Raw genomic sequence first — 23778 nt, forward strand, 5'->3', positions numbered from 1 at the left:
AGTGGATCTATTGAAAGGTTACATGGCCCTGTCGATCATAACCTGGGCATTAGCTAACTAACAACTTCCAAGATAATGTCGTCACATCTCACTGCATTGGCAATATTTTGTGCACGAAGCACACTGTGCTACAGTATTTATTTGCAACGTCTACGCCCCGGATTCCATCCCAAACATTGTAATCTCTTCTTCTGAAGTATCTTCAGCGCCATGCATTTGCCATATATCTCCGTCTTGGCGGGCTTGGCCAGTTGCTCCATTCCGGCTGCTGCCCATGTGTCACAGCAGCTAAGAAACCAGGAGGGGACTTGTAAGAAGACAACCGTTGCCATTCTGTAAGTCAAAGAAAGGCTCTCCGACTCTATCCGTGCCAGTTACCTACTCTATGCCTGCTTCGAAATTAACAACCCAAAGAGGAGGTGGAATTGCAGGAATCACAGCAGCCGTGAGTTATTCTCCTTCGCATATAGTTCGTATCCGTTAAGTTGGTAGCTAACTGTTCATAGCAAGCTCTTTCCAATGCCTCGGTTCATGATTTCGCTATACTGGAGTACCGGGATACAATCGGAGGCCGAGCTTGGCACAGGCCATTTGGTATAGATCCAAAAACCGGAGAACCTTATACTATTGAGATGGGTGCCAATTGGGTATGTCGAAGCTCATTAAAACTATGTGATCGTCACTGACGTACAAATGTTTCCATAGGTTCAAGGTCTTGGGAACCCGGGTGGCCCTCAGAACCCTATTTGGACCCTGGTACACATATCAGAATGAGAGGATAATCCCACTCGTACGTGAGCTAATCGGTTAAACAGGCTCAAAAATACCATTTGAAGACTCATTACTCCGACTATGATAATGTTTCGACGTACAATGAAAATGGGTACTCCGACTACAGTCATTTGCTGACCGAATATGATAATGCTTACAACATTGCCAATATGAAAGCGGGGGAGATCCTGACACAAAATCTCCAGGATCAGACTGCTCAATCTGGTTTGGCACTCGCTGGTTGGAGCCCGGGTAAACACGATATGGAGGCACAGGCGGTTGACTGGTGGAAATGGGGTAAGTTTCAGCTTATTTCCTCATCTTTTTTTCCCGTGGACTTATGAATTCTATTTTCCAGATTTCGAGGATAATTTCAGCCCACTGGAGAGCTCTCTGGTATTTGGCTGTGCCGGAGACAACCTGACCGAGAACGTCTTCGGTGACCATGATAATTTTGTGACTGACCAGCGCGGATTCAACACAATCATCAAAGGGGAGGCTGCCACGTTCCTCAAACCCAACGATACGAGATTGCATCTCAATACACAAATCACAGATATCACATACTCTGATGATGGAGTCACCATCCACAATAAAGACGGCAGCTGTGTGACTGCAGCATATGCTATATGTACATTCTCTCTAGGCGTCCTGCAAAGCGATGAAGTCAAGTTCACGCCAACACTTCCAGAATGGAAACAGACCGCCATCCATAAATTCACAATGGGTACCTACACCAAGATCTTCATGCAATTCAACGAGACCTTCTGGCCAACGAACACCCAATATTTCCTCTACGCCGATCCAGGCCTTCGAGGCTGGTACCCCATCTTCCAGTCCCTCTCCATGCCACAATTCCTCCCCGACTCTAACATTCTCTTTGTGACTGTGACAAACGAGTTCTCCTGGCGCGTGGAGCGCCAGTCAAACGAGCAAACCAAGCGCGAAATAATGGATGTTCTACGCAAAATGTTCCCTGAAAAGGACATTCCCGATCCGACATCCTTCCTTTACCCGCGCTGGAGCACGGAGCCCTGGGCCCACGGTAGCTACTCCAACTGGCCCCCAGCGACAACGCTAGAGATGCATGAGAATCTACGCGCCAATACGGACCGGCTTTGGTTTGCGGGCGAAGCCACCAGCCCTACGTACTTTGGTTTCTTGCAGGGTGCTTGGTTTGAGGGCCGGGAGGCGGGACGACAGATTGCTGCTCTCTTGCAGGATAAGTGCAGTGCTAATTCTACTGAAACCAATGAGTGCGGAGCTAGGAGGCATTACGACGTCTTACATGGAACTTCACCTTTTGCTGATTATTCGGCGGTAAATGGGTGGACAGCGAATAGCTTCTATGACAGCAACTCGGATTAGATTGCCCAGTGGATGAGAGACTATATTGGACTACCTAGCAGGGGGAGTAAGACACTAGTTTATTGATTCTCTGGGTATCGAAGAAATCTATATGTCAACAATCGTACACTTTCATCTCTTATCAAGTAATCTCGCCTTTTCTTCGCATTCGGATGTTCGGATTTTCGGAGCAACGGTCGGAGCCGCCTTGATCCCCGAGCTACTGATAGGTGATCTCCGGATCATCGCTTTCCGTCAACAAGACTCCGCATTTATACCCCAAGATTCCCAATATGCTGACTTCAAAGCAGACCCGCAGGGTAAGGCCGACAGTGAATCTCATCAGTCATGGATTTACAAGAACATGAACTCAATTCCGACGCGATCGCGACTATTGGCCCCACAGATGTTGAATTGGCCCCAGTCGCTGCCCATCCCAGTAAATCAGATGACCCATTTCTGGTGACATTTGCGGAGCCTTACGATGCAGATAATCCCAAGGACTGGCGGACAGGTCGAAAATGGGCCGTCACAGATGTGCTCTCCGCGACAGGCTTCAACCGCATCATGGTATCCACCATCATGGCGCCGGCATTGTCGACAATAGCAAAAGAGTTTGATATGAATTCCGCAGAGTCAGCCATGGCGCTTTCCATCTACCTGTTGGCAACTGCACTGGGTCCGCTTGCTATCGGACCTTTATCAGAAGTATATGGTCGAAAGCCGATTTTGCACGCGTCGAACATTTGGTTCTTGATCTGGAATATTGCTTGTGGGTTTGCAAATAGCAAGGGTGTGCTGATTGCGTCGCGATTCTTTGCTGGATTTGGTGCTAGCGCTATCTATGCTCTTGCTAATGGGGTGTTGGGTGATGTGTGGCGCCCAGAGCAGCGTGGTCGTTCTCTGGGTGTTTACTTGCTTATCCCTTTGTTGGGAGCGGCTGTCGGTTCGTACCAATTGACTTATCTATAGTTCATGACAATTTACTGATGCAGACCCTCTACAGGCCCAATCATAGGAGGATTTATGGCAGAGCGCACCACTTGGCGGTGGATGTTCTGGTCGACGTCGATCTTTCAAGCCGTGATGATTGTTGTTTCATTCGTTTCCTTCCATGAGACGTATGAGCCATTGATCCTGCGTCATCGGGCTGAGCGTCTTCGACGTGATACTGGTGACTCGCGGTACTACACCCTAGATGAACATATAAACGCAAACAGATCGGCCACCAGAGTCCTAGGCAGAGCATTGTCTCGCCCACTTCGGCTTCTAACCTTCCACCCCATTATTCAGATCTCCTCGCTCATCTCTGCATTCTATTACGGTATTCTTTACATTGTGCTCTCTACCTTTTCCGACCTATGGACCAAGCAATACAATGAATCCATTGAGATCAGTGGTTTACACTACATCGCAGTTGCCTTCGGTGAAATTGCCGGTAGTCAGATCTGCGCAAAGCTTATGGACAGCCTGTACCATAGACTCAAAGCGCGTGCCAATGGAGAGCACACCCCGGAGCTTCGCACACCCTCCATATTCCCTGGGGCCCTGCTCGGCCCAGTGGGTCTGTTCCTTTACGGCTGGGCGGCTCATTATCGCTTACATTGGGTCATCGTTGACATCGGTGTATTCATTACTATGCTTGGAATGCAAATTACTAGCATGCCACTGCAGGCCTATGTTATGGAGGCTTACCCAGAGCACACTGGAAGCGCCGGTGCTGCTCAGCAATTCATGCGCAGTCTAACTGCCTTTTTGTTCCCGCTTTTTGCGCCCACTATGTACGATGTTCTTGGGTATGGTTGGGGAAACACTACCATTGCATTGATTGGGTTGTTTGTTGGGCTTCCGGCTCCATTGCTTATTTGGCGCTACGGTGCCAAGTTGAGAGCGAAGGCAGGAATGGTATATTAGTCTATACCTCTGGTACTTCAACTATTTTATCCTTCCTTTGGGCATGTTGCTGCAGGGTCCTGTCGAAATAGCTTGCTCTTTCCTCTCAAGAGGGGTCCATAAGATCTGAATACGAGAGGGATTGGTATCATGACTGCAGCCAAGCACCCAAGCAAAGTGCAAGCCCATTGAATTCCCATATTTTCAAACATCTGTTTGGTGAACAGTGGAAAGCCTGCAGCGACTGATGAACGAAGGATAATGTTTGCGGCAACAGTTGATGCGGCGCTAAATACAAACATGTGTCAATTTCTCTGAATCTCTCGATTTTCAAAACAATCACTCACAGCGAGATATAAGAGTCAACAAGATAGTTGAAGCATGGGAGAAAGACACAGAGAACCCCAAATCCAATGAATATACCCGCTGCAGTGGGGGCGGCCCAATGAACTGCAGGAGTGAAGCCCGTCCAGCCGAACCTAAATTGCGTAAAATGAGCCTATGACTTTTATTCTCTGTCGAAGATAAACAAAACTCACCAAAATATTCCAATGGTAAACACAGGAGCTCCGAGTATCGTGGGGGATAATCGCCATTCTGGCACAGGAACATTTTTGTTTTCAACCAGCTTTCGCGCATATTTCCCTTGCTGGGAGATAATAAAGGTGCAAGCGATAACCTGGCCAATAATCAAGCCAATAAACGGCAGTCCATCCACCCCCAGACGCATACCATACGTATGTTGGAATACATACGGGTACGCCTCCAGCAGCGCATAGACCAAGCCATAAATAAAAGACATGTACAGAGAGACAAGAAGGATGATGGGCTCCGTAATGAGCATCTGAAGCGGCCGCGTAAAGTACTTCTCTACAAGCTGCGTAAAGTCCACCTCGATCTTCTCCTGCTTTGCATGAATGGCCCAGTTCCCAGTCTGCTGGCGTAGCCGAGCAGCTTTCACAACGAGCAAACATGGCGCGTAAGTCTCATCGAGAAAGAAGACCGAAACAGCACCATTGGCGAAGCTCAAGATAGCCGGCAGGTAAAGCGTCCATCTCCACCCCAAGTAACTTGCCGTTATGAACCCGCCCACGAATGGCGCAGTGAAAGGGCCCACAAATACCGTGAGTGCATAGAGCGAGATGGCCATTCCCCGGTAGGTATTGTCGAATACATCTGCCAAGACGCCGGGGACAACCGTGAGCTGGCTTGCGCCACACATGCCGGCGAAGAAACGGCAAATTGTTAGTGTTTGGATATCTTTGGCCACGGCTGATGCGATTGTGAAGATCCCTCCGGCGAGCATGGCGATTGTTAATGGCCATTTTCTTCCACGTAGCTCTGAGGCAGGTGCCCAGATCAATGGACCACATGCGAAACCGAGGACATATAGAGATGTTCCCAGAGCTCCGACCTCTGAGCTGACGTGGAATTCTTTACTTGCGCTGTCGATTCCGGGGGCGAAGATGGCACTCGTCAATGATACGACCAGTGTTCCTGAACAGACCAGGATGGAGGCGAAAAGCCTAGAGTTCCGGATGCAATGTCAACTGGCTGCGGATGTAAGAAGTGTTCATTTTCGTTTGGGTGAACATACTTTGTAGAAAGATTCCAGTTATATGGATGTGTGGGGTCATCAGGACCATCGAAATCAACGACATAGCTTTCGGCGTTAGGTGGTGGAAGGTATGGTTTCCCCAGTCCTAGCGATGGTCCCTCATTCATAATGTTTAATTGTAACGCTCTTTTAGCCTCATTATCTGGCTCGATTTGAGGCATATTGTAGCAGAACATCGCACCGGGCTGGAAGTAAGGATGGCCAGGAATTGCTTGCATGAACCAATACTTACTACAATCAAAGGTATCTTCTAGTCTCTGAGGTAACGGCTATTGCGGATATTTTACGGGATGAAACAATATGTTCCTCAACAAGCTGGGGCCGCTAATCCCGCAACACCCGCAACCAACCATGTAACCATGTTGGATTCACCACATGTATGATGTCAGTCTCCACTGATAGCTAAGCTTCAAGCCAGCAACCGAGACTAGGTGGAGCATTATACGTCAATTATGTATCTACGTGCCGATTTACATGTAAACTACCCATGCCAGGCTTGCACCCAGTCTAGTCACTAGTGCATTCGTAATTTCGAAAACCATCCAGATGTCTATAGTAGACTAATTTCGCTTCAAATGTTCTTTTCAATTCAGGATAGAGGACAATTTGATTAAATGGGTTTAATCGATTAATTGTGGTAACTAGGCTGCATATGACATATATAGTAGGCAATATTTCGTTTGCTATTGATAGGTTTCAGTTGGGTTAGGTGGACATCAGGAATTCATCTAGGCACTGTAGAATCCCAATGACTGAATCTTCTCCAGAGCACCGCTCTGAACTTCTCGCACAATATCCTCGGCACTGGCCACACTGTGAACTAAGCCAACAGAAGCACCAGCGTACGTGGCAAGTCTCCCATCTGGCCCCCATCCATCATCGCCAGCTTTTAAAGCTTCATCATGAAGACCCTTGAGCTCGTCAAACGAAGCGCCTTCCTGTTGCTCAATGAATGATTTGTTAATGATTGTCCTCGGGCTGTAGGCATCTGGCCACCCAAATGTACCGCGGAGATGATTATAGAGCAGTGTTCGTGTTGTATTCGCACCACCATCCGACGCCCGCACAACCTCATTCTGGTACCCCTTGCTAATGCGTGTTTCTTCCGCAGCCAGGAACCGAGTCCCCAACACCACCCCGAAAGCACCCAGACATAATACAGCCGCGGCTCCTCGTCCATCAGCAATTCCTCCAGCCGCGACCAAAGGAATCTGACTTGCCGCAACCGCATCTGCTATCTCAGGAAACAGCGACACAAGTCCCATTCCATCCTTCGCCCGACCGTGGCCGCCTGACTCAGACCCTTGCACGACAATAACATCGGGCTTCTGCGCTATTTGTAGAAGTTGCTTTGCTTCTCCCAGGGTCCCGATCTGTATCCAGATTTGGGTTTCTGGCGATGCTTGGCGAATATGATGCGACCACTTCACGTAATCTTCCGGATCATCACGGGGAGCATATAACCAGGCTGCACAAGGCTTAAACTTCTCAATCGCGGAGATAGCATCTTTCAAATCGTCGGCCCAAAGCTGGATGCCGACTCCAACGGGTAGAAGGGCGTTTTTGGATGGTAGAGAGTCGAACACGGGTGATGAGGCGCGTATTTTCTTGACCATGGCTGAAGCTTCTTCAAGATCAATGCCCACGTCTTTAGTTTTGATACCAGGTCCAATGAAGCCCAAGCCGCCGGCGCGTGAGACTGCGACGGCCAATGCTGGGCCGGACATGACACGCATTGGCGCGCTGATGATAAATGGGCCCGATGCCCACGGGTAGCGTGATAATAATTTCGTAGCCATGTTGGCCATGTTCGTCGAATTATTCAAAGTCGATTGTCTTCCAGTATGAATTGATTCAGGTGGAGAAAGAGAGGCTAAGAGCCAAAGAAGTATACTTTCAAATAAGAAAAGAGGACTGATTGCTGTTCGTTGCTATTATTAATTCTTTCTATTTCTCGTTCCCGTGAGCCGCTCCGCTTCGACCCCGCTCCCCGCCCTTCCCGCAACTTCCGCATTTCCCACTTCCCCCTTGGCCTCTTCATGCCATCGCCCCAGCCACAGCATAATGCAAGTTCTGAAACGTAAACGGGCCCGATTGGCCTGCAAGCCTTGCAGGGATCGAAAAAGGAAGTGCGATTCGGGCGAACCCTGCGTGACTTGCACTACATGGGGCTATGAGTGCTACTACGAAGCCCAACCACGAAAGTCTCGAACAAATGAAACACTCGAGGACCAATCTGAGCCGCGCTCGTCTCCAAAAACAGCTGCGGGGCCAAGCACTGTTGAATCCGATCAATCGGGCATGGTTCGCCGCTTAGAAGCCAATTCTGGCGCTGCCTTTGTGAGGAAGCTCGGACTTAAGATCGATCCTGCAAAGGCACCTAAGCTTAACCTCTTTGGTTGGAATATTGGCACTCGAAAATTGTCGGCTCAAACTATTCCCACCACAGGCGCTTTGTCAATTATTGAGATCACCTCTCTTGATCATATGAAGGCTTTGACTCAGGTCTATTTTGACAAGGTCGATCCGTGCTACGGGTTTATTGATCGTCATGATTTCTTCGCAAGACTTGATGCACGCTGGCTATCCCCACTGACTCCAGACATCTATGATAGCGTTCTATCTGGTGTCGCTGCAATCGGTTGTCTTTTTTCCCAACGAAATGCCTCAACCACGGAGTTGCATTTGGTTCGAACCGCCAGTTACTGCTTGGATATGCACCGTCTGAGAGGTCCTCCGTCCCTCGACCTCTTGACTGGATGGGTACTGAGATCCATCTACTTGCGGCTAACGGATTCGCCGTACTCAACGTGGGTGGCCAGCTCAACCCTCATGCATCTACTTGAAGCCGCAGGCCTTCACCCCGAGGCACCCGAAAATTCAGTTCTTCCCCACTGCGCTCAATGCGATCCCGATCTCCAAAGGCGAATAGTTGGCGTCGCGCATCATTTGAACATGTGGACCTCATTTGATCTGGGTCTGTCGAGGGTTTCTTTCCAAAAGAACGATCTGCCACTCCCTCCGTCGCCCAAACCAGGAGATTATACCCACGAAGTTCTCGGTCTTTTATCAATTTCAGTCAGTCTTGACCCGGCTACGTTAAAAGACGAAACCGATCTCACTTCAACCTTAGCCCAGCTTCTGGACGGAACACATACACAGCCCCCCTCTGTCCTCGCCCAATGCAACCTCGCCCTTTGCATTCTGCGACGCATCCACACCCAGAATTTGGATATTCCTTCAAGCGTAGCAGACCGTGTACTGATATTATTGAAAAAAGGACTTGGGTGTGCAAGTAGTATGGTGTTAGAATGCTCACCATGGCATCAAGTGGCGAATGTGCCTTTTCAAATCATCTGTGTTCTCCTCACAATGGATACACGAGCTTCGCTAGCTATACTTCCTGAGGCAATGCAGACGCTAAGCTTGGTTGCATCTACCTACAACACGGAAGCTATGGCGGAAGCCTACAGCACGGCTTGTTTGTTGATTTTATTACATCAACAACGCAGGAAAGATGATATTAATGTTTTGGGAGAAGCACTCAATGTTCACCATCAGGCTACACCGATCGAGTCTCCACAACAGTTTAACCCGAATGAAGAGGAGTACTCATGGCTGGGTGCACTTGTTGCCGATCTGCCTGGGCTGCAACGCGTTGATCTTGAACAATTCCTTAATGCGGATCTGCTGGATGCGTCTTTATTTATGGGTGGTGCCATCTGAGTTGTTCTAAGGGTTTAAGAGCTATTTTGCGTATGTTTACGAATTGATGGATTCAAATAAGCAATGCATTTATATGTGATTCCAAGGTTTTTTGTGTTACTCTATGCACGCGGATGTGGTGTTCCAAGATTTGTATTTCCAAGTACACAAAGGTCCCAAGCCTCAAGTGCTTGCTAAGCCCGGTTTAGGCCGATTTTGTTATCAATCGATTGATGTTTGTTTCATTATGTACGATCGTTAATTTGACATCTGGATATGACATAACCATATAATGGTCTCAAGCTCAGACTCCGATCAAGCTCCAGATATCTGCTACATGTAGTAGGTATGCGTAGTTGCATATTCAAATGTTGCCATTTGATTACATAATATGTATGAACTTCATAAGAATATCATTGTATTATACATGTATAGAGTGGACTTTCGCTGATAGACTGGGCGCATTTGGCACGAGTCATAGCTATAGAGACGCAAATAACAAAAGATAAACGGATCACATGGAACCAAATATCTGCATCATCCATGCATCATCCAGACCGTCAATAGGCAACATGAGATCGGGGGCAGGTGGAACGAATTCGTCACCAGCCATGCCACCAGAGGGCAAACTTGGATACCACACATCCATGAGCTTGGGCTCCCATCCCTGCTTTATCGATTGAACCATTTTTATCCCCTTTTCAAGGGTACACCATTCAGAGTCGCCAGGAGGAACAGCCGTCTCAATGCATCTCTTCATATTATAATTTGTTCGGTCAAGGAAGTCAAGAATATTGGCCGTATTCCGAACCATTGTCTTGTCCCAGCCGGGATCCTCTAGTGTGGACAGTCTGAATAGGCTCACAATGGACCGAGAGAACTGGAAAAATGTGGTGAAAGGAAGGCCGTGGTATGAAAATGGAGGAACCGAGAGCCAGACGTCGAGCCAGTTTTTGGTGGCGTGGAGGGCAGCACAAAGACTTTCGAGACGGTACAGCTCAGGGGATTGTGGATCGATAGGGGCTTGGATGGCCCACTCGTGGATGACCAATTCTGCGTTGAACACGTACATCAAGATGGTTTCTGTTATTGTGGTTAGTTGTTGTCAGAAATTAAAGTCGGTTGCCAAGCTTACCATCTTGTTGCAAGTGCGCAGGTATTAACTTTCGTACAACATCAAGTTGCGCTTGAAAAGACTTAATGTAGAAGCGTGAAAGTAACTGGTCATCACCATCTCGCCTAGCTTGATATACTTTGTCGACCACCAGTTGGATCCTGACCAAATTGACCAATATTTCATCTTCGGGGCATTCTTTTGACTCCATCAAGATGTTCAGATTTTCTTCCATGTGTGGACTCCATCTTAAGGCATCAATCCGGTTTAAAGTCAATGCAACACTGGGCGGAATTTACCAATTAGCCGACAAGAAAGAATACATGTATATATTTGGAAAGATTAAGGCACTTACCTGGAGGTGATGAGAAAGCACCCCAGAACAGTTCTTCTTTCTTCCATGGTTCTTGCAGTGTTGATGTTTTGTTGCCAGCCCACTGCACATTTGAAAGCCTGCAAAGTCGATAGATCTTTAGGGACAGCCTTATTAATTCCTAGATCGCAGATAATACCCATGATCATGTGGGTGTAGAAGTTGAGAAATGGCCTCTTTGAGAAGGTGGTCCTAGGTAATTAAAGTTAGCATCTATTTATATCATCCGGGGGGTTTTTTTTCGGAATTTATTCTCATATGCCACTCACCACGATACAAATGTCATAATTCCCAAGAGAATGTCCATGCTCGGAGAGAATCCAACGATGACTTCTTGATGGATCAGGTCAGTTACCTTGGCGGAAAGCATATTTCTTTTGCTTTCGCCCGGTGTGCAAACTACCATGATACATAGCCAGAGAAACGGCCGATCATTGCGAAGTTGATGAGAGGTGACATGAGATGGGATGTAAAGGAAAGGGAGAACCTTCAAGTTTTGTTTACGAAAGTTGTTAAGATAGCTCTCGGCAAGCTCTGGGCAAATTTGCAGAGACGTGCACACATCCACCATTGAACTATTATTTGGTGAAGGCACTGTTGGTGGCGGAGTTGGCATGCGATAAGCAAAAGGAGACGGTTGTTTTGAGCCCGGGGCGCTAGAATCCCAATCTGCCGGCAGACCGGGATTCGCGTTGGTAGTTTGGAGCAAAGAAACAATACTATCAAGCTTTGCCTCTAGTTGGGCAGTTTTAGAAGCCGACGAGCGATTACTTCGCTTTCGTACGGTCGGCGACGGTCGACAATCTTTCTTTAACCGTTGACATCTACGGGTGATCAGCCTTTACTCAAAGAATATCAGTGCAAACGCCACATCTTACCTCTCGCAACCTCTGCCGACTGTCAGCAAAATACACTTACTTTTGGCGCGAGAGCAGTTGATGCAAGCTCGGCCATAGGGCGCCGGGGTCCCACTTTGGCTTGGGCTAGTTTCCATTCCGATATCCGATCGTGGGGACCGGGCCACGGTCAGAACACTAGCGAATTCCTAGAGAGTAAATCCCCGAGAGGTATGGCAATAGGGATTGAGGGATCAATATGGGCAGAACCCGAAAAGAATGGCGAAATAAAAGAGATAAGTGTGGTGGGTAGATGGTGCGGTGAAGAGGGAAACGGGGTTCGGGGACTTAAATTCTGAATTCCGCTTGACGTTTTGACGCGGGGACAAAGGCCCAGCTTACGTGATCGCTGATTGGATAAGAAACTCGTTTTGGGTTCGGGATCGGATTTAAAAAGCGGAGATAAACCCGGGAATTTCAGCCTCGTCTGGCCCGAACAAAGCAGACAATGCCTTTCTTGTCATGAGAAGCCCTAATCTTAGCCTTTGTCATTGATAGGCCAACATTTGCTTATTCAATTACAAAATACGGCATTGCATGGGTGTCGCAAAGCCCTGTGCGTACTTTACGCGTGTATGGCGTAGAGATTCATGCAGATGTACTCCCAGCTGAAGGCCACCGGGATTCGGGATTCGGGATTCAATGTTGGGAAGATGTTGTGTTTTGACCCCAGCTTGAGTGGATCAAATCTTCACATTCAATGCCCTGAAGTTTGAACCCCACTAGAGGTCTTTCTCTGAGCTCTATCGTCTATGCGAGTTCTCGCCTGAAAACGCTTATTTACGAGCAGAGGTGCAGGAAGATTTATTAATCGGCATCACGTGTGCAGTTCTTCGCTCATATATAGCTGATCTCGCGTTCCGTCTCAAACGTGGGAACACATATGCTGTGAAAACGACCCAGGTAAATATGGAGACACCAGTCCCCACTACGGAGAAGTCTGGCTTATCCACTACCCACCCGTCAAGCTCAGACTTCGACAAGGAAGTACAAGTGTCCTCGGGCTCAACACCGCGGCCTTCAATAAACGAACCTGAACCTCCGAAGGAGATCGCGGAGGCTGTGGGAAATGACAATGAGGATGACAGCAAATATCTCACCGGCACTAAACTCATCGTGGTTATTTCTGCTGTCACCTTGGTTAGCTTTTTAATTCTCCTTGATGTGTCAATTATTGTGACGGTGGGTGTCTACATTCCGTTCGATTTGCTCCAATCAAGGGGTAGCTGCTGACAACATTCAGGCGATCCCGACTATTACTACCCATTTCCACTCGCTTGAAGATGTGGGATGGTATGGAAGCTCTTATCAGATTGCAAGGTATGCTCTAACTTTGATTTCTCTGGGTATTGATAGCCGTCGATCTAATCAAATCATTCTTTTAGTGCTTGCCTGCAACCTCTTACCGGAAAAATCTATAGCAACTTCAGTACCAAGGTACATCCATTCAGATGAGCCGCCCTCCGTCGAACGAATACTAAAAACACCTACAGTGGACCTATTTAGTCTTCTTTTTTGTCTTCGAATTGGGCTCCCTACTATGTGGCATTTCAACATCTTCCAAAATGCTCATCATCGCTCGTGCGGTGGCAGGTCTGGGATGCTCTGGCCTGATGAATGGTAGTTTGACTATCATTTCTGCTTGTGTTCCACTTCACAAGTCTCCGAGTATGTCTTCTGATCATCTCCACTCTGATTATTTGCTAACCGCTCGCAGTGTTCATCGGTATAGTCATGGGCTGTCAGTAATTCTCTGCTGCTATCTCTTTCGTCTATTCTGCTGACAATTTACATAGTTTGCCAACTGGGTCTCATTGCTGGACCACTGATTGGCGGTGCATTTACCGAAAAGGCATCCTGGAGATGGTGTATGTGACTTTGAAGAATTTTCTTCGCCCAGATTTCATATGCGATATCTAACACATCGTTTCTTAGGTTTCTTTCTCAATCTTCCCATCGGTGGTATTGTCGCAGTGGCAATGGTATTCATCAATATTCCCAACCACATTCCTAAGCCGCCGATCAGAGAAGCAGCCAAAACTATTCTCAACGAGCTCGACCTGATCGGCTTCGTCCTGTTCTCTCCCTCGGCTATCCAACTCCTCCTTGCGCTCGAATATGGTGCAAGCACATATCCATGGGGAAGTGCAACGGTTATCGGTCTTTTCTGTGGGTCAGGCGGATCTTTCATTGTCTTCCTCCTCTGGGAGTATCGTCAAGGAGAAAAAGCAATGATTCCTCTGTCCATGGTTTCTAAGAGGGTAGTCTGGTCAAGTTGCATTCTCATGATCAGCCTTTTCGCAACGGTCCTCTCAATCTCCTATTACCTTCCCATTTATTTCCAGTCTGTCAAGAATGATTCTCCAATCATGAGTGGTGTTTCCATGATTCCGGTCATGCTTACACAGGTCACCTGTGCAGTGATATCAGGTGTGCTCAGTATGTCACTCGTCACCACCCCTGCTTGGCATGATCGATACTGACCAAAAACAGTCGGGAAGCTAGGATATTACCTACCGTGGGCCATAGCTGGTGGTTTGCTCACCGCTGTTGGCGGAGGACTTTTTGGATTACTAGATCCATTTACATCAGTTGGCAAATGGATTGGGTTTGGAATTATTGTTGGCGCGGGTCGAGGATTTGCTTTCCAAACGGTAAAAATCTCCAGTCTAATTCTGGCAGCTGGAGTTAGGAATAAATGAGCTAATCTCTTCATTTCCAGCCTATCGTTGCCATCCAAAACGCCCTCCATCCTAGCCAGATATCAGTCGGCATGGCAATCCTCATGTTCACTCAGACACTATCCGGCGCCGTTTTTCTCACAATAGCAGATGTTATTTTCGATGCCGGCCTTCGGTCGTTACTCACCAAGGACGCGCCTCATGCTAATAAAGCGGCCGTTCTGGCTGTTGGTGCCACTGGTTTCAGAAGCGTTGTTTCAATCGAAGATCTTCCTGGTGTGTTGCTAGCATATGCGACGAGTGTTGACTATGTGTTCTACATGACTGCTGCACTTGGAGTGGTCATGTTCTTCTCTGCATTCGGTATTGGTTGGAAAGATGTGCGAAAGAAGGGGCCTTCCACTGAGAAAGTATAAGTGCTCAGTTGGAAAAGAATTTACGAAAGAAGACGCCTTCAATGTTCTATTGATTTGGAAGGAAATCGCAGGTGCTAAATTGACTACATAAAGATGTTTTATTTTACATCTTCTAACTTCAGGTTGGATTTCGGGTGATATTGATTGGGCGTGCGGAGATTATTTATAGAAACCACTCCTATCTTATTGTATAAATTATAATTCTACTTACATCAAACACACATCACCTGCATGCATAGTATCTCAATGACTATGTCAAGTGTGACATCGGTGTAGTAGGCTCACTCAAGGCGTGATTAGGGAATGCCACCCACTCCGCCCAGCCAGGTCCCAGAAATTCACTTATAGATTGAATCAAGTAACGGCCACCATCGCCAAACAACCACAGATTCCGATGGTGATGCAGAATAACCGCGTAGTGTGCCAAAATAGCCAGAGCATCTGGAGATCGACGCGTAAGAAGATCAATATACTCAGAGGATAGTGTTGCAGGCCAAGAAACAACACCCACACAATAACCTCTGGGGGAATCGGTAGATGACACTGAGTTGAACGCCATTTGCAAACTCTCAATAGCAGTGTGATAAGTTGCGGTAATCGAAGGTCCCAGATTTGACCGTTCAACCAATCCTAGGAGCCTACTGCACTCCGGGCCCAAGCCATCATTCGTTTTAGATTGCAATCTTAATTCGCCGTCTCGCAAAACAGGCCCAAGCGCGGTTTCATTCAGAGCTTGCCACTTGTTGCGCATTACCGAACGTACCCCGCAGTGTATGCGGAGGTAGTGAGTGAAAGAATCGAGGAACAGGGTAAAGTCGGGGTCGCGAAAATGCAAAGTGTCACACAGCATATGCACGCCAAGCATGGACGAGAAAATGAATCGACACATGTACCCCTCTGGTTCCTCAGAATTCTGGGCGTTATTGAAGGAAGCTAGGGCATGGTTTTGCAATTGAGTAGCATGGTGGCGGTAAATACTCCGCTCGGATGGACGCTGGATGCTTATGTGCGTGGCAGCTAGAGCAAGGAGCTCATTCATGAGAAAAGGACTTGTTGAACTGGACTTCATGATTTGGGCATTGGCCGAGAATTTTTCATCTTCCAGTAAGGATGGCAAAGTGTCCGTTATCAAATGGCAAAATAACTCCGTATGGAGGATATTGACGGGTGGCTCTTCAAGAAAGGCAGCAGATCCATCTCCTGGTGTTTGATCTGATGGTGAATCCTGAACTGTAGATGATGCTGGAGTTCTTGATAGGCTTCTTCTTTCGGGGACGGTTCTCTTCGTCCCCACTGGTACTTGCAAGTATTCACACAACCGATCTGATATTGTGCATTGCGAGCATATGGGATGTCGCTCATCGCACTTTTTGATGAGTTAAATGGTGGATGCGTGGAAAGAAAAAGAACTGCCGATGATCAGCCTACCTTGATATGACGGCGCTTGCATTCTAGGCACCCGCCCCTTGATTTCCGGTGTTTTCTGCGAGGCATCCCGCTTTCGGGAGATAAGCCAATTCTCAGATTGTATGTGGAGCTATTCAAAATGAGTAGCGTGAAGTATAGCTTGTACTTCTATTTATCGATTTGGCTTTATTGTTTTATCATAGAAATACTTAGAAAAATCAGTAAAGCACAACGATGCTGTAACATCCGGGGAATCATTATTCCGGCTCGGCGTACCAAGTCCAGGGACCCACCTTTTAGTCTTTTATCTCTTTATCTGGACCCACTTACCTTTTGTTTTTCCTTTGAAGTAATCCAATCTTAAATATTCTTAAATTCTTTCTAATCTGATGCATCCGGTGCACTACCATAGTTTTCTATAGCCCATTGTAAGCCCTTCCATTGGTGGTTACAGTCATCCTGGTAATTGGATGAGGAACACCTTTGACCCGCAGCGTGACATCCCTGTTCGGCGTAGCAAAAGGCATTTTGAATCAAGGGTCACTCTGAAACACGACGGAAACCATGTTGGTTTGTTCAGAAGAGCAGTCCGCGACAAGTTTTCCAGAATCCAGAATCCAGGGTCCCATGGCTGCCTACGGCATCTAAGGCATAAGCCATTGCCTCACCCTGGAAGCTGGCGAGTGCATCCTTGATTTCCAGAATGACAGTTTTGGACTTAAAATTAAAGCAACGAGTGGCCCCAAGCTCATATAAGAGATGGTGTCTTCCGGGCGATGCAGTCACAAAGATGGGTTGAACACCACTAGTGCATGCTACTTGGACCGTGCAAATTCCAACACTGGAAGAAGCACCCCGGATTAGCATGGGCTTTGGACGCGTCTCTGGTGAAGCGCTCGGTAGTGGTGGTTTGAATAGATTGTAGAGGATATCTGCGGCTGTCATTGTGACAACACTAAGGCATGCGGCATGGTAATAGGGAAGATTGGGAGGAACCAGAAACACCATCTCTTCGAGGCAGCTCAGATAGCTCTGGTGGGTGCCGTATGTTTTCGCCCTGTCAACAAGTAGCCGGGTAGATTCCAAGCAGAGTCGCGTGTTTGCCATCTGCGGGGTTGGTTCCTGAAAAGAGCATCTCGATAAATAGCTCACCATCTTCTGGCTCTAATAAAGGCGCATCCTCTTGTGGGAATCCAAAGGTAAGGTTTCCATCCACATAAAGCAAAGTGTTTCTGTTTGTGGATGTCATAATTCTTTGATATCTCTGGTTTTGGTACGGATCAAATAATGCCCAGGACTGACGATGATGGGGACCTTAGGTACGCCAGGGTTGTTAACATGAGGGGTAATCTTGCACATGTGGACTTTGGGGGTCTGGTTCCACCCGGGTCTGCAAGGACATCAAAGGATCCATATCAATCATGTATCTATATGGCTCCTCGGGTTAAGGAGATTAACCCGTCTTTGACCCTATACAAATCACGATTAGTCTAGCAATACCTATTAGTAGGTATGGAAGCATTATAAATCACGACTAGATGGTTCATTATTTGCACTTCTCATCAAAACTGATGTTCTATCAATCATATCGATCTGCGATAAACGCAAGAAGCCCACATCCGGCGCATTCATCCAAGCAGATGAATATAAGGAAAAAAAACCACACATAAAAACATGAACATACCAAACCCCCGGAGATGCCACTCGACGATAACCAAACCAAACCAAACCAACCAAATGAAAGGAAAGACCATCTGCGTAAAAGAACCAGCTTTTGCATGATGTTCAGAGAAATGTGCCGAAAATAAATATGAATGGGGCGACACCGCCAGTCTCAATGACTCCGGTCTTGTCATGTCGCCAAATGAAGGGTCATGAAATATAAGTTGAATAAAGAACGGAAGAACGACCATGTATCAAGCGTTAGTCATAACATGCATAAAACCATCAAGTCCATCAGGTCGATGGATCACTTGAAGTCTAGCTGGAAAGCTCTCCACCTTCCTCCAACTGTCCGGCACCGAGGACACCCTCGAACGCTTGGATAGCTGGTTGGTCCTGGTTGAAGATTGTTCATGGAACCATTGCCTGGACTGCGATAGGAAGTTGGTGGACTGGCGACGAACATGGGGACGCATTCGCGACAAACACCACAGATGCATTCTGTACAGGCAAAACATTCATTCAAGGCCCACGGTCGTTTGCAGTGTGAGCAGTAGATCTGAATTTCCTTATTGCGGAAAGAAGCCGGGGTGGGGTTCGAAAATCGGTGGTGCTGGCGTTGGGAAATGGGGGGGATAAGATTGAGAACTGGACTAGTATCTGAGTTTACGGAATGAGCCATACCCCCAGATGATGACGAGGGGAAGTTCTTTCCAGATGCCGAGGACATTGAGTCGAGAGATGATTCAATCGATGGGAATGGTTCCATGTCGCTGTCGCGGCCTCGGGGGCCATCAAATGGTGGCGGGGTAAGTGACTTGTGCAGAGGTGACGCAGCATAATGGGGTGGGAAAGCTCTGTGCGTCCCAATAGGAGGGAGTCCTCCAGATTGAAAGGCCGGGGGTAGAGAAGACCGATTCTTAGGACCAGATGGTGCCGATGTGATGTTGGCGAGCAGTGGAGCAATAGTTGGAGATCGACCAGCCTGAGAGCGTTAGGAAGAGAACACCAAAGTCACAGCAAAGTAACTTCCAACTTACCTCGGAGTACGGTTCATCATCAACCTCTGTTGCTGACGTCGCCGCTTCAATCAAATCTTCCCAGCGCTTGCCTTGCGCCCAAGCTGCTGTTTGAGGTTCCGCAGATAATGCCTTACGGTCGCCCAGGCTGGGTCGGCGACCAAACTCCTTTGATCTTTGGCGTTCATGCTTGGGTTTCCGAGCCGATTGCGTAATTGATGATTTGCGAGGGCGAGAAAGCTTTTCTTTGCGTTGAATGGGGGGCAAAGTAGATGAGCGACCGGGCGGCGAATGATTCAGGATTGATGGAAGAAGGCCTCGCGGGCGCGCTGAAAACGGAGGCAGAGATTCTTGTTTAAAATGGTCGCGCAGCGACGGCAATTCAATCGATGAACGCATTGGACCGTGAGCGATATCGGTGTCGGAGTGAGTGTCCTAAAAAATTGCGGGGAGATGAATCAGCGACCGGGATCACGCGGGGCAATAAGAGAGGGAAAGTGAGAGCGAAAGGAAAAAAAAAAAAAAAAAAAAAAAGGAGCAACTCATACCATGTCTGTGTCCCAGTCAGAAGCTAGGCGATGGTGATGCAATTGTGCCAACGCAACAGCTGCGGTGGCCGCAGCCGGGTGTGGTTCATCAAGAGCTCGCGGGGTGGCCGGGGAGCTGGCGTCAGCGACGTAGATGTCCCTATCCGCCACATCTGTAGGTAGCCGTCAGTCATCCGGGGCTCCGCAGACAAACAGATTACCAACTAACCATGTCGACGTCGCGGAGGAGCAGGATCTGGTGGTGAAAGATGCACTCTTTGCTCCGGTGGGGTATTGACCATCAAAAGGAAGCTCTCTTCGGTAGCCGGGAGCTTCGGGATGTAGTGATTCGGATGCGCACGTCGGATATGCTCCTGCATGGAGCGATAGCGCTTTTCCTATTGCGACGGAATGATTAGACTCGACAGATACAGGTCTACCAGAGCAGTTTATATAAATATTTCAAGGATATGCATGGCAAAATTTTCGATCTTTCTTGTCGTCCTAAGAAAGTTGCCGCATTTGTGGACGAGCGGATGGCGATAACAGGTGGGGCTGGAAAGGAGGGGGGAGGGGAAAGAAGAAGACTCACTCCCAAGCATCGCTTGCGACAATTGGAACCATCGTTATTCTTCAAAGGGCAAACAACTTCATTGTTGGCATCGGTGACCGAGAAGGAACTGGTCAACGAGCTTCGGGGAGGCATGGTGCATATATGGGGGCGAAAGGACCCTCTCTCTGCCTCACACACTCTTGAGGGGGGGGGGAAGGGAAAAGGGAAAGAAGGGAAAGGAAGGGAAAAAAGTGCAGGGGAAAAAAGAGTTACAGTTCACAAAAGGGCTGAAGATTCGCCAGGATTGGCTTGCTCTCTTTTTCTCTCGTTTCTTCTTGACGGGGAGAAAAGAAAAAGAAAGAGGAAAGTGTACAAGTACATTGAGCGACTCGATCCGCCATCGTGGTAGTGCGGTGCTTCCTTGTAGCCGTGGGTATTTACCGTAATTAACGTATTATATCCCCCCCGCTTGCATTTCCCAAGTTTCCTTATTATAGATTGTAGCTCTTGTTACTTGAATTAGTGTCAACCTTTCCACCTCTATATTCGACTTGATGCGACTCTAATTATTCAAGTCTCGTTCTTTGTTCTAAGAAAAGAGGGGGGATGCATGCATGACATGGGTTATTCAAGCTTGGAGATTTTCCAGATAAGTGTATGGTCATTTGGTTCTATAATTACGGCGCCCGACCAAACCATTCGGAAAGCTCGGTGCCACGCCGTAGCGTTGGGAAAATTTGAAAAATTTGAATTTTGGGAAGTTTGGGAATTTCTGGTCTTCTCCATCTTAACTCATTTCCCCAAATTTCAAACGTCCGATGTTCTACGGTTGATCTTAGAAACCTGAGATAGAGCTGTGTAGAAACGTTGGGGGTAGTTGCGATAGGCGCTATCAGTGGCCCCTCCGAAGCTCTCCCCAGCTCGAGCTCGAGATTCCAGAAGCTCTGGGTTGGAAAGGAGGGGAGCTCCGAGTGGCAAATACCAAGGCCTTTTAGCGCCACGTTACCGTAATCTTACCGTCCAGAGAAACGCAAGTCATGGCGTAAGTAAAAAAAAAAAAAGATCAAAAGAGACCAGATCAAAAGTAATGAAACAATGAAAGAAACAAGAAACAAGAAACCCGATCTATAGATCTGGAAATGCAGAAGCAAAAAAAAAAAACAACAAAGAAGCTATTGACCTTCCCTAGTGGGACCTGCATACCGCGGCTGATGGTTAGCTGTGTAGTCTTGAGTTAGTATTGCCTCTCTGCCTTTGAATCCCCCTCTAGCTTTCCAGGTGAAAAAAAAAGCTCTTTCTAAAACTCGTCAAAGAACCTCACCAATCGTTTAACTAATCTCTACAAAGCTCATCTATTAATAATATTTTATATATACCAGGTACCCCTCCAACTCGCAGCTCCAACTCTAAATAGGTCACGGTAAGAGTCCCGTAATTACACACAGTCCCGGTACACTGTATAACCGCTCTCCACCGGGGGCACATGCCGATGAAGAGCAAAGACCAAAGCAATATGATTGGCTTCGACTCGCGCACGGTGGAGTCCCGCGGTGCCTATTACCCGCCCTATGATTCGTCACCGGACTCGGCGGCAAGGGCGCCATCCCGGATGTGGATGGCTGTGCAGGAGGCCTGGAGGGGGGATCAGCTACTGTGGGAAAAAAAACTCTGCTTTTTGCCGTTTTCCGGTGCTTGGAGCTTGCCTGATTGTACTTGCAAAGTCTACTCCGTACTCCGTTTGTGGGTATAAATGGAGTGCTTGCTCCGTAATAGGGTCCAATATGTATACACACACGTAAAACCACGTAGGCTAAATCCATCTAGGCTAACACCGCTGTTCTCGACCTGGGCCCATCTCCCCCCGGGCTTCAGCAGGCTTAGGTGTCGGGGGTGGACTTTGTCCCGAAGCGGCGGGGCGGAGACCGGTGGAGCTGTGTCGTGTGTCGTGTGTCGAGCTAGAAATTGAAACAACGTTACCATTACCGTTACGGAGCTTCAGCTCGGTTCTGGAAGGTCGTTCCTACTGTAGCTCTACCACCGGCGATCTTTTGCCAGGCAGTTCGGTTCGTGGAGCTTGAGGCTGGGAATTAGCTTACATGTAGCTTCGCCATGTATTTTCACATACTACCTACTACACGGTCATGAAATTTGAACATTGATCTTGGAATTCTATCTATTTCAAATCTTCCATCTCTATTCCAACATGCATTATTGACAGTATGTACATAAGGTAAGTACCCATCCCAATTGATGTCGAATCCCAATCAATTCCTTGCAGACTCAACATACCAGCTGCGTTTCAGCCCGCCATTCATCAAGGCAACCAACCCTTTTCTTTTCCGTTATCGCCACTGTTCAGGGGAGAGGGGGGTGGCACCTGCCGTTGATCCCAGTCTTGCTTACTCTAACCCTGTTTCACACAATGCAAACTAGCAAGCTGAGTCCTTGCTGTTTGTTCCTGTTGCCTAAGCTGTAAGATGAAAATGGCTTATTCCCCCGAGCAGCTTGATCGCATTCGTCATGCATGCCACTCAACTCAATCCCGTCGTCACCACCGAAACACCGTGTTTCATGCTCCATATACCACAAACCTCTTAACCACCCTGGCAATTGACATGACATGCCGCAATGCAATCTTTAAAAAAAAAAATTGGAAAATGAAAAAAGGGCTCATTGCCCGGGCACTGCAGTTTCCAACAACTCATTCAAGAGGAGGCGTAAGCATCCCATGAGGTGCATTAAGGCCTCCCAACTTCAATCCCAATCCCAATCCCAGTGCAGAAGAATTCTCTGCGGCCTGCGTTTGATCTTCACCAGCAAAAAAGATCAGTACAGCCTCTGCAGCAGCTTTCGCATCATCATCATCCTCGGCACCGGGGACAAGAGCGCGCTCAATCCATTCAACATATCGCTGAACCAACTCAGTAGGCCAGTTAGAGCGCCGTCCAAACTCGATGCATAGTTCGCGGTTTGTAAACACATCGAACTCAAAGTGGCCCTGGTAAGTCAAGATGCGACCCGGATAATAAAGTCCCTGGACATCGCATGCGGCGCTGTGACCAATACTCATCCAGCCTGGAGGCAGTGGAATTTCGCTTTGCCCTGCAGCTAAAGCGGCGGCTTTTGCGGCTGGGGTAGGGACGACAATGTCGCCATGGACTAATTGAACACGGAATGGCGAAGTAGATGAGGTGTGGTGTGCTAGCACTGGGAAGTTCGCCGTGAAAGATGGGTCGAGAATTATAGGTTGAATGCCGAGCTCGAAGCCGAGAGGGGAAGGCTCGACGTGGAATGTTGAGTGAGGCTGCGAATGAGTTTCATTTTCAGTTCCGGCTTTATTTTTGGTAGCTGATCCTGACAGAAGAGCCTGGGCGATAATCTGATGTCCGAAACAGGACCCGAACATCTTGACGTGCGGGAAATTCTCGTGCACGATTTGAATAAAGGATTCGAGTTCCCGAATCCATGGGTGAGGATCGTACGCTGAACATGCAGATCCTGTGATTAGGATTGCGTCGATGGCGCTGAATGGACCACGTGCTTTAGAGTCTGCTGGAGAGCGGGGAGTGGATCGTAGATATTCCAGAGGTGGGAGTGTACCTCCAACGGCATCAAAGGCCGTGACATACACAGCTAGCGGACCATTTTGGAGTTGTAGTTCTGCGTTTGTGTTGACTCGCTCAGCGGCTGATTGTAACAGAACTCGAAACTGCGAGCTGTAAAGACCGCGCTGGGCGTATACAGTCTGGCAGGGGACATCGGTGTCTAAAACGGCGACGTGGATTTGGTTTGCCAT

General features: G+C 47.9%; 11 protein-coding genes across 11 annotated transcripts; 4 read left to right on the plus strand and 7 right to left on the minus strand.

The window, feature by feature from the left end:
* Positions 1–210: 210 nt before the first annotated feature.
* Positions 211–2139, plus strand: N7466_004323 (uncharacterized protein; the record flags this gene model as incomplete). Its single annotated transcript, XM_057163720.1, has 6 exons — positions 211–335; positions 415–445; positions 507–647; positions 706–756; positions 816–1068; positions 1130–2139. 6 exons carry the CDS (start codon positions 211–213, stop codon positions 2137–2139), a joined length of 1611 nt encoding a protein of 536 aa, XP_057022401.1.
* Positions 2140–2466: 327 nt separating this feature from the next.
* On the plus strand, positions 2467–4032 carry N7466_004324 (MFS transporter; the record flags this gene model as incomplete). Its single annotated transcript, XM_057163721.1, has 2 exons — positions 2467–3064; positions 3125–4032. 2 exons carry the CDS (start codon positions 2467–2469, stop codon positions 4030–4032), a joined length of 1506 nt encoding a protein of 501 aa, XP_057022402.1.
* A 26-nt stretch (positions 4033–4058) lies between these two features.
* On the minus strand, positions 4059–5790 carry N7466_004325 (MFS transporter; the record flags this gene model as incomplete). The annotated part of the gene is made up of 4 exons (XM_057163722.1): positions 4059–4299; positions 4359–4490; positions 4551–5537; positions 5609–5790. The coding sequence occupies 4 exons, from the start codon at positions 5788–5790 to the stop codon at positions 4059–4061; spliced, it is 1542 nt and encodes a 513-aa protein (XP_057022403.1).
* Positions 5791–6357: 567 nt separating this feature from the next.
* On the minus strand, positions 6358–7428 carry N7466_004326 (nitronate monooxygenase; the record flags this gene model as incomplete). The annotated part of the gene is made up of 1 exon (XM_057163723.1): positions 6358–7428. One exon carries the CDS (start codon positions 7426–7428, stop codon positions 6358–6360), a length of 1071 nt encoding a protein of 356 aa, XP_057022404.1.
* Positions 7429–7693: 265 nt separating this feature from the next.
* Positions 7694–9355, plus strand: N7466_004327 (uncharacterized protein; the record flags this gene model as incomplete). The annotated part of the gene is made up of 1 exon (XM_057163724.1): positions 7694–9355. The coding sequence occupies one exon, from the start codon at positions 7694–7696 to the stop codon at positions 9353–9355; it is 1662 nt and encodes a 553-aa protein (XP_057022405.1).
* Positions 9356–9848: 493 nt separating this feature from the next.
* N7466_004328 (Zn(II)2Cys6 transcription factor domain-containing protein) lies at positions 9849–11815 on the minus strand (the record flags this gene model as incomplete). The annotated part of the gene is made up of 5 exons (XM_057163725.1): positions 9849–10417; positions 10470–10732; positions 10804–11013; positions 11091–11645; positions 11700–11815. The coding sequence occupies 5 exons, from the start codon at positions 11813–11815 to the stop codon at positions 9849–9851; spliced, it is 1713 nt and encodes a 570-aa protein (XP_057022406.1).
* An 811-nt stretch (positions 11816–12626) lies between these two features.
* Positions 12627–14814, plus strand: N7466_004329 (MDR family MFS transporter; the record flags this gene model as incomplete). The annotated part of the gene is made up of 9 exons (XM_057163726.1): positions 12627–12899; positions 12961–13037; positions 13103–13154; positions 13211–13385; positions 13435–13458; positions 13514–13585; positions 13653–14156; positions 14211–14371; positions 14440–14814. The coding sequence occupies 9 exons, from the start codon at positions 12627–12629 to the stop codon at positions 14812–14814; spliced, it is 1713 nt and encodes a 570-aa protein (XP_057022407.1).
* A 250-nt stretch (positions 14815–15064) lies between these two features.
* N7466_004330 (uncharacterized protein) lies at positions 15065–15883 on the minus strand (the record flags this gene model as incomplete). Its single annotated transcript, XM_057163727.1, has 1 exon — positions 15065–15883. One exon carries the CDS (start codon positions 15881–15883, stop codon positions 15065–15067), a length of 819 nt encoding a protein of 272 aa, XP_057022408.1.
* A 914-nt stretch (positions 15884–16797) lies between these two features.
* N7466_004331 (chaperonin 10-like protein) lies at positions 16798–17328 on the minus strand (the record flags this gene model as incomplete). The annotated part of the gene is made up of 1 exon (XM_057163728.1): positions 16798–17328. One exon carries the CDS (start codon positions 17326–17328, stop codon positions 16798–16800), a length of 531 nt encoding a protein of 176 aa, XP_057022409.1.
* An 862-nt stretch (positions 17329–18190) lies between these two features.
* Positions 18191–20135, minus strand: rfeD (uncharacterized protein; the record flags this gene model as incomplete). The annotated part of the gene is made up of 5 exons (XM_057163729.1): positions 18191–18868; positions 18924–19337; positions 19451–19602; positions 19659–19827; positions 20022–20135. 5 exons carry the CDS (start codon positions 20133–20135, stop codon positions 18191–18193), a joined length of 1527 nt encoding a protein of 508 aa, XP_057022410.1.
* Positions 20136–22683: 2548 nt separating this feature from the next.
* N7466_004333 (type 1 glutamine amidotransferase) lies at positions 22684–23778 on the minus strand (the record flags this gene model as incomplete). The annotated part of the gene is made up of 1 exon (XM_057163730.1): positions 22684–23778. One exon carries the CDS (start codon positions 23776–23778, stop codon positions 22684–22686), a length of 1095 nt encoding a protein of 364 aa, XP_057022411.1.

This window comes from Penicillium verhagenii, assembly GCF_028828195.1.
Source record: "Penicillium verhagenii strain IBT 33310 chromosome Unknown utg000005l_segment0_segment0, whole genome shotgun sequence".
Classification (NCBI taxonomy): Eukaryota; Fungi; Ascomycota; class Eurotiomycetes; order Eurotiales; family Aspergillaceae; genus Penicillium; species Penicillium verhagenii.